This window comes from Pristiophorus japonicus, chromosome 7, assembly GCF_044704955.1.
Source record: "Pristiophorus japonicus isolate sPriJap1 chromosome 7, sPriJap1.hap1, whole genome shotgun sequence".
Classification (NCBI taxonomy): Eukaryota; Metazoa; Chordata; class Chondrichthyes; family Pristiophoridae; genus Pristiophorus; species Pristiophorus japonicus.
Genome location: NC_091983.1, coordinates 205,931,456 through 205,947,413, shown reverse-complemented (window position 1 = coordinate 205,947,413; position 15,958 = coordinate 205,931,456). Strand labels below are relative to the sequence as shown.

General features: G+C 48.8%; 1 protein-coding gene across 3 annotated transcripts in view; it reads right to left on the bottom strand.

The window, feature by feature from the left end:
• LOC139267426 (TOG array regulator of axonemal microtubules protein 2-like) overlaps positions 1 to 15,958 on the bottom strand; it is a 191,086-nt gene that overhangs the window by 51,960 nt on the left and 123,168 nt on the right. For all 3 annotated transcript variants that reach the window (XM_070885736.1, XM_070885738.1, XM_070885737.1), the window contains 3 exons: positions 5,603 to 5,847; positions 3,370 to 3,542; positions 1,130 to 1,203 (listed from right to left, as the gene is read on the bottom strand). In XM_070885736.1, the coding sequence (XP_070741837.1) occupies positions 1,130 to 1,203; positions 3,370 to 3,542; positions 5,603 to 5,847 (492 nt within the window). The remainder of the gene's footprint in view (positions 1 to 1,129; positions 1,204 to 3,369; positions 3,543 to 5,602; positions 5,848 to 15,958) is intronic.

Sequence of the window (15,958 nt, the reverse complement as noted above, 5' to 3'; positions counted from 1 at the left end):
TGTCAGCAGCAGTGTGCAATGGGATGTAGCCTGATGCACAAAAGCCCTCATGAAGTCTTCTGTCTCAGCCATGTCATCAAAACTCAGAAGAAACTAGCTGATCTTCTGTAGCATTGCTCACAGTGATTGAGGTCTGGTTGGGATATTTAGCTGTTAAGGTAGCATTGTGTTTAAGCTGGCTTGACCCGTGAAAGTCATTGGCATGGAAATGGTCTAAATAGGCCAATCCTGATGTCAGTTGAAAATCAAAAATAAAGACTTGCATTTATATAGCGCCTTTCTCGATCTCAAGACATCCCAATGCACTTACAAGCCAATGAAGTACTTTTGAAGTGTAGTCATGTCGTAATGTAAGAAAGATGGCAGCCAATTTGCGCACAGCAAAATCCCACAAACAACAATGTGGTAATGGCTAGACAATCTGCTGGTTGGGAGGAAACATTGGGCAATTAAAGGGTAATTGTAAATCCTTGACTGCTGTCCTCAGGAGGTTGCAGGTTGGCAAGATCCTAAAACCAGCAGAAAACGATGTCTTTCTTTTATTTTATATTTAACAATATGGGTGCGCACTGGACACAAGTCTTTGCGATGTATTGATAGATTGATTGTATATGCCTGAGTTCCAAGCAGCAATTCTTTGATTGGTTACGTCTCAATTGAGAAAGCAGCAGATTTTCATTCCCATTGCTATCGGGCAGTTTCCAGAATGAGCGGCTGACCCTGAAAGCCAGCTTTACACACAACTCGTAAGTCGAAATTCTATCCCATGGTGCTTGGGAAGACATGGAGGATCCCAAAACGTGCTTGCCTACTTTCCTTCTTAGAGCCTGTGCAGAGGCGGCAGCCCTGCTGGGAGAGAAACAAGAGCACATACATCTTTGGAATTTTTTTACCCCAAAGAGCAGAGGATGCTCAGTCATTGAGTATATTCAAGACAGAGAGCGATAGATTTTTGGGCACTAAGGAAATCAAGGGATATATGGGGATAGTGCAGGAAAGTGGAGTTGAGGTCGATGATCAGCCATGATCTTATTGAATGGTGGAGCAGGCTCGAGGGGCCGAGTAGTCTACTTCTGCTCCTATTTCTTATGTTTTTCTGTCGAAGTGAAATGTAGAAAGAGCATCCTACCTGGAGGCTGTGGATCCTGCTCTTCAGGACCTGTGCTCAGCCCCTGGGTGACTGTGTGTCTCTCCAAGGGGGACCTAACAAGAAAGAAAAACAATAGCTTAACTCTAATGAGCGGGCGGCAAACGCTCTACTCATAACCCCTACACGACAATCGAGCCCCAGGTGGGCAGAGGAAACATTTCAAGGTCACCCTCAAAGCCTCCCTGATAAAGTGCAACATCCCCACCGGTACCTGGGAATCCCTGGCCCAAGACCGCCCTAAGTGGAGGAAGAGCATCCGAGAGGGCGCTGAGCACCTCGAGTCTCGTCGCCGAGAGCATGCGGAAACCAAGCGCAGGCAGCGGAAGGAGCGTGCGGTAAACCAGACTCCCCACCCACCCTTTCCTTCAACAACTGTCTGCCCCACCTGTGACAGAGACTGCAATTCCCGCATTGGACTGTAGAGCCACACGAGAACTCACTTTTAGAGTGGAAGCAAGTCTTCCTCGATTTCAAGGGACTGCCTATGATGATGAAATATGTGTAAAAATGGAAAAGTGCTGCATTTCCGGTATGCTCACCCTAAAGATGAACAGAACACCAATTTATATAAAATAAGCAAGAGATATTTAGGGAAAAACAAAACATAATGATGGGGGAAGAGAGGGAGAGTCAAAACACATTGCTGGACCTGACCTCGGAGTGATTGACACCAGGGGCGGGGGGGACTGTAACCTGAGTCAGGTTTCGGGTGGACGGTCGGGGCAAGGGGAGCACCAAACGCCCACCCCCCCACCCCTTGTAATCAATCTGAGGCCCGGGGTATTTGAACTCCTGGGCCTCGGTTACATCCTGCTGGCCAGCTGCCTGCCTGGGCCGGGTGTAATGAGGCAGCTGGTGGGCTGGCAGCAGTTGTAGATCGAGCGGTTGGAGTCCGCATGCCAACGACCAGGTATGTTGCAATGAGCTGGGGGGGGGGGGGGGGCGGTGTTTCGCCGGGGTCTCACCGGTGGGATCTCACCGGTGGGAAGGGGGCGCGGGGGGGGGGTGGGTGGGTGGCCTGGGGCAGCAGATGTTGATGCAGAGGCCCAGATGTTCCTTGTGGATGCCGAAAGATGCACTCCTGCTGTTCCTGGTCCCCACACAAAAGAGGTTTAACACTTAACCTACATAAGCCTCTTCTTCCTACAGGTCAGGGGTGGGGGGGGGGGTTTAATCCACCTCGCCAGTGCCTTAAATCGACACACGCTCTGCGCCCCTCCCCGCCCCCCCCAACCACATGTTGATTGAGCAGAATTGCAGCGAGCAGGCGCCCTGCATATTTGCCAATTAAAATGGCGCCTGGGTCCGAAAGCCATCAAGTCTCCATTGTCTGATGGTGGTAATAGCGTATGGCTAATGAAGCACCCTTGGCTTCGATTCTCGGCAGTCTCACTCAGAGAGGCCATGATGCTGGTTGGCGTGTGTAATGTGAACCTGGTCCGAGACCTCCCTAAGTGGAAGAAGAGCATCCGGGAGGGCAATGAGCACCTCGAGACTCGTCGCCAAGAGCATGCAGAAATCAAGCGCAGGCAGCGGAAGGAGCGTGCGGCAAACCAGACCCCCCACCCACCCTTTCCTTCAATCACTGTCTGCCCCACCTGTGACAGAGACTGTAATTCCCGTATTGGACTGTACAGTCACCTGAGAACTCACTTTCAGAGTGGAAGCAAGTCTTCCTTGATTCCGAGGGACTGCCTTTGATGATGATGATGATGATGTAATGTGAACATTTGAATTGCGGCAGTGCAGGAAGAGGAGGTTGGCTTTTGGGCAAAGGAGTGAGTGCAGTACATTGCATCTGGTCCTGCTATGCCTCATCTTAGAATGCTGGTTGGATGCAAATTGTAGCGGAGTGTTCCGTTTTCCAACAATAATATTCCTCACCTTGATGAGCACAAAAGGTGATTGGATTAATAAACTTTTCCGGTCTGTTTTCGAGTAAGCAGGCTGGGATTGCAGCTGGGCTTCCACTTAAGGCGGTCTCGGACCAGGATCACATTACACACGCCAGCCGGCGTCATGGTCTCTCTGAGTGAGACTGCCGAGAATCAAAGCCAAGGCTTCTTCATTAGTCATATGCTATTACAGCCATCAGACAATGGAGACTTGATGGTATTCGGGGGAAAGATTACCTCACACAATACATTGAGTACATTGGGTTAGTAACAGTAAACACTGAAGTTAATGAATATATGGACCGGTGGTCCTCAGTCCCTTACATCGTGACATGGAGTGTCTGCGTCTGGGCCTCTGGCTGCACAAGTCTGGAAGGCAACAACTGGAAATTGCTCCCCACTGAACTTGGCAACTTAAAAGACTGAGATAAACTGGCACCCAGCAACTTCCGCTTCTTCTCAGCGCTACTCCGCAGATGTTGAAGGGAGATCTTAACCTAGAAAATAAACAGAGAACAATGGATCCCCAGGCAACAGGACCGGATTCTAATCGAGGGGCTCAGGTGGTTAATAGATAGAATAATGGATACCTGGGAGTGATTACAGACTGGAATCTAATCGAGGAGTTTGGATGGTTTATATATAGAATAATGGATACCTGGGAGTGATTACATACTGGAATCTAATCGAGGAGTTTGGATGGTTAATAGATAGAATAATGGATACCTGGGAGTGATTACAGACTGGAATCTAATCGAGGAGTTTGGATGGTTTATATATAGAATAATGGATACCTGGGAGTGATTACATACTGGAATCTAATCGAGGAGTTTGGATGGTTTATATATAGAATAATGGATACCTGGGGGTTATCATATGCAGAAAGTTGGCACAAACACATCAACTAGTGCACTTGTCTTTTTAATTGTTAAATTTTAGTGTTAAACCTGCTGATCTTCCACACTCGTGTCAGGGCAGAGTCACTGAATTCTGTACATAAACATCAATTAATGATACTTCTATGTCTCCAGAGGCGGAACTACAGATACCGCAAAGAAAGCAAGAACACTTCTCTCAGGCTTGGGAATTGGGATCGGGCCCAGGGTCTGCAGTCAGCAGTGATAAACATCGGCAACTGCTTTTGATAAACTGCAGAGACAAAAATAGAGGGAACGTTGCTTTTTATACTTAAGGTTGCCGATTGTCACCCCTCTAATTTGGTCGTCAATGGAGCACTGAATGACATCGTGAGAGACATCCTCAGAGTGTTTTCTCCAGGCATTTCTGAATAGAAATTATTGTGCTCCTTGCCACAGATGGCACAATGCTGTGGGTAAACTGACCTGGGGCTCTACCCACCGTGAACAATAGGCTAATCAGTGGACTTTGCTGGTGGATAGCCACTCGTACAGTATTATAACCTTGCTCAAGAAGCAGATCTCCTAAGTAATGACTGAAAAATACAAGCAGCACCTTTCCCGTTTGTTGATTGGTACCAGGAGTCCTGCTGGATGCCAGCTTCAGCCTGGACATAGTCCTTTGGGACCACACTGAAGGGGCGAAGGGACTTTCTCATCTTTCTTAATTGACCGCATGGTCTTAACGTAAGTTAAACTTGTGGCATATATCCGCGTTCAAACATTTCTCCTCTGTGGGTCAGAACTCCTGGGCATGCAACTGAAGGACTTCTAACATGTGTACGATCGAGGGCCAAGCTTTAAAGTTGAAATGTGGCAAATAGGAGCTAACAATTGCAGTAAGGCTACACCCACCTGTCACTGTGCACTAGGAGAGGTAGCCAGCCTCACTACACATACATTCCTTTGGTGATTGCTAAGATTGGTATACTGCAGTGGATGTTTAGAACGTCATGTTGCAAGCTGTCCAGCGCATGTCCTTCCAACACTGAGACCTGGGACCTGAGACCTGGAAGATCTCTCATGGAGGCGGGTACATGAGCGCACCTGCTCATATATCCCAGGGTTCAGTACCTACTGGCATTGCAGACAGGCAAGCAGCTGCTGCCAAAACTCCACACATTCAAATGGGTGAACCACCATTCAATGAAGAAGTCATGTGTGTCCATGAGAATGGTGGCCACGCACTCACACGGCGAGTTGTGCTGCTCACCGTGACATTCATGAGAAGTTTTCTTTAATTCATTCTCAGGATGTGGGTGTCGCTGGCAAAGCCGGAATTTACTGCCCACCCCTAGCTGCCCTGAGATTGTTTTGGTGGGCCTTCCTCTCTAACCGCTGTGGGTAGTGCTTTGATACAACCCAAAGGCGTTCTGTGCAGTTATAAGTCAACCACATTGAAGATGGGCTCTGGTCAGGATTCAGATTTTTAACACTTTAACTTCACACCCAACCCAAACCCACTCATTGTTTTAGGTTAAAATTCCCCCCAGTGAGTCCACCAGTCCTGAGAAGAGGATAAAACACCACCATGTTCTTGTATGCTGATGAACAGACTCCACTCAATTCTACTGACTTCACCTACTGGTTCTTGTACAAACCTGGGGATTTTGCTTAACGTTCGGTTGAATTTCAATTACCTCCTCAGGAACTGTTGCAGGTTTGGCATGTCCCACTCCAACTTCCGTACACGGACTTCCTGGCGACTCGCCAGCGGAAGGCTCTTTGTTCTTGTCTGTACCGGGCAGATCTTTATCATGGGCACCATTGCTTTGTGAGCTGGCGCTCCTCTCGATGGGTGGGACGGGTCTGGTGGCATTTAGCAGCCGCTGTGAGGCAGATCGAGCGAGCGCTGGCTTCAGCGGAAGTATGGTCTCAAACGGGCCTATGAGAGAGCATCATGTGACAAGACCAGTCATTCTAAATTATGTTAATTAGCAGCTACCAATGTCAGAGATTGCAGAGTTCCCACCTATACAGTTCTGGAGCAGGCAGTCCATTTTTTTTTTTAAATGGTCCCTTCTGGAAATTTCTAAAATGTAAACCGGATGAAAAAAAATCTAATTTCAAAATGTTTTCCCACTTGCCTCCTAATGTCTCCTAATGTGAAGCCATTAATTAAGATTTTCAATGGGCTGAATCATACTGGAAAAATAATCACGTGATTAATGTGCAAATCGACCAGCAAGTTCAAGGGATTAAGAGAAACGCCGTGAGTTGTGAATCTCCAGAACTTGCTGGTCGATTTATGCTCTGCAAATTTTTCCTTTTCTAGTAATTATCCATTTCCCATTTGAAAGTTCCTTTTGAATCTGCTTCCACCAACCTTTCAGGCAGTGCATTCCAGATCACAACAACTCACTGGGTAAAAGAAATCTCCTCATCACTCCTCTGGTCATTTGCCAATTTACTTTTAAAAAGGCCCAGACAGAACGGAGTGGGACTAATTGGACAGCTCTTTCAAAGAACTAAATGGCCTCCTTCTGTGCTGTAATGACTCGAAGATGTGAGCAAAACTGACAAGGTCACATTTACTGTCCAACCCTTGCTGCCCTGAGAAGGGGATTTTAGGCCTTCCCGTCGAATATATCAAACTCAATGGCTTGCTAGGCCAATTCACAGGGAATTGAGTCAACCACGTAATGTGGACCAGTCATGTGTAGACATGCCAGGTGGGATCGATGAGGGGCATTCGTGAATCAATTGGGTTTTAAAACAATCCGGCAGCTTTCATGAATTTTATTCTGGTTCTGACCCTAAACTACCCTATTTATTGAACTCAATTTTCATAATGTACCATCTTGGGAATTAAAGTCACAGAATCTAGTCCAGGTCTAGCACAGGATCCTGGAACTTCCCCGTTATATTTCTTTCTCCCGCTTTTTCACTCAGTTAATTTGCTCGCCATGTTTGGCTCCTGTGTAAGAGCCCAGGTTCTGTGGCCGAGAGAGCCCCTTCCTAGCATGTTGCCATTGTTGCTCGCCAACTGCTGACAACAAGTGCGTCATACAGGACATCGGGACAAACTCCCCTGCTCTTCTTTGAAATAGTAAGAACATAAGAACATAAGAAATAGGAGCAGGAGTAGGCCATACGGCCCCTCGAGCCTGCTCCGCCATTCAGTAAGATCATCGCTGATCTGATCATGGACTCAGATCCACTTCCCCGCCCGCTCCCCATAATCCCTTATCCCCTTATTGTTTAAGAAACTGTCTATTTCTGTCTTAAATTTATTCAATGTCCCAGCTTCCACAGCTGTCTGAGGCAGCGAATTCCACAGATTTACAACCCTCTGAGAGAAGAAATTCCTCCTCATCTCTGTTTTAAATGGGCGGCCCCTTATTCTAAGATCATGCCCTCTAGTTCTAGTCTCCCCCATCAGTGGAAACATCCTCTCTGCAGCCACCTTGTCAAGCCCCCTCATAATCTTATATGTTTCAATAAGATCACCTCTCATTCTTCTGAATTCCAATGAGTAGAGACCCAACCTACTCAACCTTTCCTCATAAGTCAAACCTCTCATCCCCAGAATCAACCTAGTGAACCTTCTCTGAACTGCCTCCAAAGCAAGTATATCCTTTCGTATATATGGAAACCAAAACTGCACACAGTATTCCAGGTGTGGCCTCACCAATACCCTATACAGCTGTAGCAAGACTTCCCTGCTTTTATACTCCATCCCCTTTGCAATAAAGGCCAAGATATTATTGGCCTTCCTGATCACTTGCATACTATCCTTTTGTGTTTCATGCACAAGTACCCCAAGGTCCCGCTGTTCTGTGGCACTTTGCAATCTTTCTCTATTTAATAAATAACTTGCTCTTTGATTTTTTTTCTGCCAGTGCATGACCTCACACTTTCCAACATTATACTCCATCTGCCAAATGTTTGCCCTCTCACTTAGCCTGTCTATGTCCTTTTGCAGATTTTTTGCATCCTCCTCACATTGCTTTTCCTCCCATCTTTGTATCGTCAGCAAACTTGGCTATGTTACACTCAGTCCCTTCTTCCAAGTCATAATATAGATTGTAAATAGTTGGGGTCCCAGCACTGATCCTTGCGGCACCCCAGTAGTTACTGGTTGCCAACCAGAGAATGAACCATTTATCCTGACTCTCTGTTTTCTGTTTGGCAGCCAATCCTCTATCCATGCTAATATATTACCCCCAACCCCGTGAACTTTTATCTTGCGCAGTAACCTTTTATGTGTCACCTTGTCAAATGCCTTCTAGAAGTCCAAATACACCACATCCACTGGTTCCCCTTTATCCACCCGGTTCATTACATCCTCAAGCAGCAAATTTGTCAAACATAACTTCTCCTTCATAAATCCATGCTGACTCTGCCTGACCGAATTTTGCTTTTCCAAATGTCCTGCTACTGCTTCTTTAATAATGGACTCCAACATTTTCCCAACCACAGATGTTAGGCTAACTGGTCTATAGTTTCCTGCTTTTTGTCTGCTTCCTTTTTTAAATAGGGGCGTTGCATTTGCAATTTTCCAATCTGCTGAGACCTCCCCAGAATCCAGGGAATTTTGGTAAATGACAACCAATGCATCCATTATCCCTGCCACTACTTCTCTTAAGACCCTAGGATGCAAGCCATCAGGTTCAGGGATTTATCTGCCTTTAGTCCCATTATCTTACTGAGTACCACCTCCTTAGTGATTGTGATTGTGTTAAGTTCCTCTCCCCCCCCCCCTTAGACTATCCACTGTTGGGATATTGTTAGTATCCTCTGCCGTAAAGACTGATACAAAATATTTGTTCAGAGTTTCTGCCATCTCCATGTTCCCCATTACTAATTCCTCAGTCTCGTCCTCTAAGGGACCAACATTTACTTTAGCCACTCTTTTCCTTTTTATATACCTATAGAAACTCTTGCTGTCTATTTTTATATTTTGTGCTATGGGATCGTTTACATCCACCTAAGAGGGTTGACAGGACCTTGGCTTAACTTCTCATCTGAAAGACGACACCTGCGACAGTGCAGCACTCCCTTGGTACTGCACACAAGTGTCAGTCTAGATATTGTGCTCAAGTATCCGGAGTGGGGCCTTTTGACAGGCGAGAGTGCTACCCACTGAGCCACGGCTACAATGATTCACAGCAGCCCTTTAGGCAGCACCATATAACAGTACAGGAATATGAAACATTTGACTGTGGAAACCGTCTCCCATGACTTCAGCCACCTGCAGTTACCAATGTGGCCTCAGGCCAGGCCTGGCAGTTGCTGGAGCATTTCAGTCCTGAGAAGAAATAGCGTCACGCTTTACTGAGGTGATTGTGCTGCTTTTCCATAATGGTTATTGTGTGGTGAACAAAGAAAATCAAAAGCTAAGTGAACCCCAATTGTGTCCCAATTGTATTTGGTGGCCTGCGCTGGAAAGTAGCATCTGGAGGCTGAAGGTTGAGAATTTTCCACCCATTGAATGAACAGGAAAAAAAATGATTGGTCGCTGTTGAAACCAAGTGCTCTTTATACAGCTGGGCAGTTTCCCCAAACAGGAAGAGAGGTCAACATGACCGCTGTTGAGCATCCTACTTCTGTCCCGACCGCCCTTCGATTAGCTTTACCAGGATTTGCCTCAGGTCTGATCTAGGTGACACGGTTCAGATAAGGAACTTTGGGCGAGAAATTCCCCTGCGCCCCGTTTGGGGCAATAACTTTTGAAATATCCGAAAAGTATCACCAGGCGATAATCATTTTCTGTTCCCGGGAAGTTTAGCTTTAGCGCTCCAAGAGGGAAGTAGAGCGCTAAATCAAGTGTTAGCTACTCCTCTCAGGGCACTAAAGTGTGAGAGTGGTAGCGGCAGAGCACTGAACAATGTGGTGTGCAGTGCAGCCGGCATCAGACGCTGCTTCCCTCGGGGGATGGAGGGGAGAGTGGTGGAGGTGGGGGGGGTGGCGGAGAAACCCAGGGCGGGGGGCAGGAGGGGCCACATTGCAGCGGAGGTCTGGGGGGGGCGAAGTGTGTTGGAGGGGCAGGCCTGCGGGGTCTGTGCCTCGGTGCGGGGAGTGTTCGGAGTGGGGTGGACGGGTTGACTGCGCAGATGGCGGTTGGTGGATGTGGTGTGGTTGGCATCACGGGGGCGTGGCTCCGGGGTGGCCGGGGCCTCGACATCCGGGGGTGTTCGGCATTTGGGAAGGATTCTGACGGGACGGGGCGGGTTGGGTGCGGGGGGAGTGTTCCTGATGTTGGGTGGGTCTGGAGCCGGGGGTGGGGGGGGGGGGCTGTTTGGAGCTGGGATTGGGAGAGACTTCTTCACTCGGGGAGTTGTTGGCCTGTGGGGTTCCCTGCCGCGGAGAGATGCCAGTTCATTGGATGTGTTCGGGAGGGAGTTGGATGTGCTCCTTGTGGCTGGGGGGGTCGGGGGGTTGTGGAGGGGGCGTGGGGGGGAGGTGCTGGGGTGGGTGATCAGCCATGATCTTGTTGAATGGCGGTGCAAGCTCGAAGGGCCGAATGGCCTACTCCTGCATCTCTTTTCTATGTATCTATGTTTAAAGGGAAGGGCCAATGAGAGTTAACAACATTCTTCTGCTCTGTTCTGTGTTGCCAGGAGACCTGCGCGACTGCAATTACAGCCCCAAACACTCTCAGAGAGTAGAGAGCTTGGAAATCTTGCAGCAATGAGGGTTCGAAAATGATACGTCCTTACTATACAGTATAAATGCACACGAGGCCCATGCTTGAGAGAAGGTCAGTCTGTGACCTGACCTTTATTCCTTAGCACTCAAGTGCAGGAAGTGGGTGGTGCTTCCCCTTTTGTACCTGAAGGTCCAGGTTAGGAGTGTCTCCCACCTAGTGGTCATTGTTCTCACGGTGTACAACTTAGGTCAGTTTATACATGGGTCACAATGCTGGTTGAATACATGACATCACCTCCCCCCCAAAGTCTTATTGGGATCACAGGTTGAGTCTTTCTGGTGGTTTACGCTCCCTTGTAGAGCGCCTGAGTTGGGGCTCCGGTTGTTGGGCGCTGGCCTGAGTGTCTGCTGTTTGCGGTGCCTCAGGCCTGTCCGAACTGCCCACAGTGACTGGGCTCTCCTCCCTTTGGTTCCGGTGTTCGGTCACCTGTGGTGGAGTGAACTCTATATCGTATTCTTCCTCTGCTTCTTCTATGGGGTTGCTGAACCTCCTTTTTGTTTGATCCACATGTTTGCGGCAGATTTGTCCATTGGTAAGTTTAACTACCAGAATCCTATTTCCCTCTTTGGCAACCACAGTGCCTGCAAGCCATTTGGGCCCTGCAGTGTAGTTGAGGACAAAAACAGGATCATTTACACCAATACATCGCGCCCTCGCATTCCTGTCATGGTAGTCATATTGTGACTGGCGCCTGCTCTCGACAATTTCTTTCATGGTGGGGTGTATAAGGGATAACCAGGTTTTGAGCGTCCTTTTCATGAGCAGCTCTGCGGGTGGAACCCCTGTGAGCGAGTGTGGTCGGGATCTATAGGGCAACAGGAGGCGTGATAAGCGGGTTTGTAGGGAACCCCCTTGGATTCTGAGCATCCCCTGTTTGATTATCTGCACTGCTCGTTCTGCCTGGCCGTTTGAGGCCGGCTTGAACGGTGCCGTTCTAACATGGTTAATTCCATTGCCTGCCATGAAGTCCTGGAATTCAGTGCTTGTGAAGCACGGGCCATTGTCGCTGACCAAGATGTCCGGTAGACGTGGGCGGCGAACATTGCCCGTAGACTTTCTACCGTGGCAGAGGATGTGCTTGAATTTAAAATGTCACACTCGATCCATTTGGAGTAGGCATCTACTACAACCAAAAACATTTTCCCCATGAAAGGACCTGCGTAGTCCACATGGATGCGTGACCAAGGTTTGGTGGGCCATGGCCAGGGGCTAAGGGGGGCTTCCCTGGGCGCATTGCCCAGCTGGGCACATGTGTTGCACCTGCGAACACAAAGTTCCAGATCTGCGTCTATCCCTGGCCACCAAACGTGTGACCTGGCAATTGCCTTCATCGTGACAATGCCTGGGTGCCCATTGTGGAGTTCTCCGATGAACACCTCTCTGCCCATCTGGGGCATGACTACGCGGTTTCCCCACAGTAGGCAATCGGCCTGAATCGAGAGTTCATCCTTGCGCCTGTGAAATGGTTTAAATTTCTCAGGGCATGCCCTGTACGTGGCTGCCCAGTCCCCATTCAGGACACATTTCTTGACTAGAGACAATAGCGGGTCTCTATTTGTCCAGACTTTAATCTGACGGGCTGTCACGGGTGAGCCTTCGCTTCCGAAAGCTTCAACAGCCATGACCATCTCAGCACCATGCTCGGTAGCCCTCTCAGTGGTGGCTAGTGGGAGCCTGCTGAGTGCATCGGCGCAGTTTTCGGTGCCCGGTCTGTGCCGAATTGTGTAGTCATAGGCGGCTAACGTGAGTGCCCACCTCTGTATGCGGGCCGATGCCTTTGCATTTATGGCCTTGTTGTCGGCCAAAAGGGACGTTAGGGGTTTGTGATCTGTCTCCAGCTCAAATTTCCTGCCAAACAGGTACTGGTGCATTTTCTTTACCGCATATACACATGCGAGCGCCTCCTTTTCTACCATCCCGTAGCCCCTTTCTGCCTGGGACAGACTTCTGGAGGCATAAGCTACCGGCTGTAACTGACCCTTGGCATTGACATGCTGCAACACACACCTGACACCATAGGATGACACATCGCACGTTAACACAAGTTTCTTACATAGGTCATATAGCGTTAACAGATTGTTGGAACATAACAAATTGCGTGCTCTATTAAAAGCCCTTTCCTGGCTGTCCCCCCAGACCCATTCACGACCTTTGCGTAGGAGCACGTGTAGCGGCTCTAGCAGCGTGCTCAATTTGGGAAGAAAGTTACCAAAATAGTTCAGGAATCCCAGGAATGAACGCAGCTCCGTCGTGTTACGGGGTCTGGGTGCTCTCTGGATCGCTTCCGTCTTGGACACAGTAAGGCTGATCCCGTCTGCTGCTACCCTCATCTACCTCTGGAGCTAGGAAGACGCACTTCGCCTTTTTCAGTCGCAGCCCTACCCGGTCCAGTCTGCGTAGCACCTCCTCCAGGTTGTGGAGGTGTTCTTCAGTATCGTAACCCGTAATGAGGATGTCATCCTGAAAAACCACCGTCCCTGGAATCGACTTGAGGAGGCTTTCCATATTTCGTTGGAAGATCGCGGTGGCCGAGCGAATCCCGAACAGACATCAGTTGTACTCAAACAACCCCTTGTGTGTCGTGATGGTGGTCAGCTTCTTTGACTCACTCGCCAGCTCCTGGGTCATGTAAGCTGAGGTCAGGTCTAATTCACAAAGAGGTCCTCCGCTCTCGGCAGCGGGCACTGGTCTTGGAGTGACACCCGATTGATGGTGGCCTTGTAATCGCCACATATCCTGACCGACCCATCTGCCTTGAGCCTCTCCCCAAAATTAAAGCAATGGTCAGTTTAGACAATAAACCTAATTATTCAACCAATTACTTTAAATCTATGCCCCCCGGTTGTTGACTCCTCACAGCTCACACCGCCATCCAGTTTAGTGTCGTCTGAAAACTTGGAGATATTACACTCAATTCCTATGAGCCCATTCTATGAACTCATTCTCCAGATGACCTTTGCCAATTTGTTTTGCCCAATCTATATGAAGATTAAAGTCCCCCATGATTATTGTATCAGCTTTGTTACAAGCTCCTGTTATTTTTTGATAAATACTCTGTCTAACTTATTTGTTGATTAACACTCTGTCCAATGAGGTGTGAAGGATAAGCTAAGAACGGACCTAATTCTTTATACAAGGGTTATGTGGATCGATGGTGGAGGTCAGGATACTGGACTCAGTAACCGGAGAGAAATCAGAGAAAGTTGTGAGTTCAGGATGAGGGTAGGGGGGATCCTTAGAGGAAGTTTGGCCCGGTTTGCTAAGCGGAGGGAAGAGGCAGAGGCAGCTGATTGGATGGTCTCAATCTTAGAGATAAAGAAGTCCATGAGTTCCTCACACTTATTGTCGAAGGTGAGGGTGGAGACTGGGGTGAGGGGTTTAAGAAGACAGTTAGCAGTGGAGAATAGAAGCCGGGGTTTATCTTTACATTCCAGAATAATTCTGGAAGAGTGAGCGATTTTGTCAGACGAGAGTAGGACCCAATAATGCTTTACGTGGTCCAGCTAGATCTGGCGGTGAATGGCTAAACCAGTTGTCCGCCACATCCATTCATATCTGCGTCCCTTGGACAAGGCAGTGATGATGAGTGCCAGGTTTTATAGGGACTAGGATATCAAAGTTGGTGGTGAAGGTGTGGTTGAGCTGAAAGAGAGATAGAGTGACAGTGAGAAGAGAGAGAGAGGGAGAGAGAGTAAAACAGAGAGAATGAGGACAAAGAGGTGAGGAAATAGAGAGACAATGCTAGTGAGCAAAGGGAGAGGGAGAGAAACAGAGGGGGAGGACAGAGGGTGAAAAAAAAAGACACGGTGAGGAAGCAGAGAGAGAGAGAGAAAAACAGAATGAGGACAGAAGGAAAGAGAGAGTGAGGAGAGAGACAGGGAGAGACAATAAGCAAAGAGAGATAAAAACATAGGGTGAGGACTGAGAAAGGGCAAGGAAAGAGTGACAGTGAGTAGACTGGAGGGCAGTGCTGTGCGGTGAGGACAGGCTGGTGGAGGACCTTTGTCTTACAGATGTTTAGCGTAAGGCCCATGCTTTCGTACGCCTCAGTAAATACGTCGACTATGTCCTGGAGTTCAGCCTCTGTCTGTGCGCAGATGCAGCCGTCATCCGCGTACTGTAGCTCGACGAAAGAGTTTAGAATGGTCTCGGACCTGGCTTGGAGACCGTGAAGGTTGAACAGCTTCCCACTGGTTCTGTAGTTTAGTTCCACTCCAGCGGGGAGCTTGTTGACTGTGAGGTGGAGCATGGCAGCGAGGAAGATTGAGAAGATTGGGAAGAGGGCTGGGGTGATGACGCAACCCTGCTTGACCCCGGTCCGGACGTGGATTGGGTCTGTGATGGATCCGTTGGTAAGGATCACTGCCTGCATGTCGTCGTGGAGCAGGTGGAGAATGGCGACGTACTTTTGGGGGCATCCAAAACAGAGGAGGACGCTCCTTAGACCCTCGCGGTTGACAGTGTCAAAGGCCTTTGGAAGGTCGAAGAAGGCCATGTATAAGGTCTGGCACTGTTCCCTGCACTTTTCCTGCAGCTGTCGCGCTGCAAAAATCATGTCCATTGTGCCCCATAGGGGACGAAATCCGCACTGCGGATTTGAAGTCATCAAGTCCCACGGCGCGGCCCTGGACAACGTGGACCACTTCCCTTATCTCGGGAGCCTCCTATCAACAAGAGCAGGCATTGACGGGAGATCCAACACCGCCTCCAGTGCGCCAGTGCAGCCGTCGGCCGCCTGAGGAAAAGAGTGTTTGAAGACCAGGCCCTCAAAACTGTTACCAAGCTCATGGTTTACAGGGCTGTAGTAATACCTGCCCTCCTGTATGGCTCAGAAACATGGACCATGTACAGTAGACACCTCAAGTTGCTGGAGAAAAACCACCAACAATGTCTCCGCAAGACCCTACAAATCCCCTGGGTGGACAGACGCACCAATGTTAGAGTCCTCAACCAGGCCAACATCCCCAGCATTGAAGCACTGACCACACTTGATCAGCTCCGCTGGGCGGGCCACATAGTTCGCATGCCAGACACAAGACTCCCAAAGTAAGCGCTCTACTCGAAACTCTTTCACAGCAAACGAGCCAAAGGTGGGCAACGGAAACGTTACAAGGTCACTCTCAAAGCCTTTCTGAAAAAGTGCAACATCCCCACTGACATCTGGGAGTTCCTGGCCAAAGATTGCCTTAAGTGGAGGAAGTGCATCGCTGAGTCTCATCACCGAGAGCATGCAGAAATCAAGCGCAGGCAGCGGAAAGAGCATGCGGCAAACCAGTCCCATCCAACCTTTCCCTCAGCAACTATCTGTCCCAATCGTGACAGGGACTGTGGTACTCATATTGGT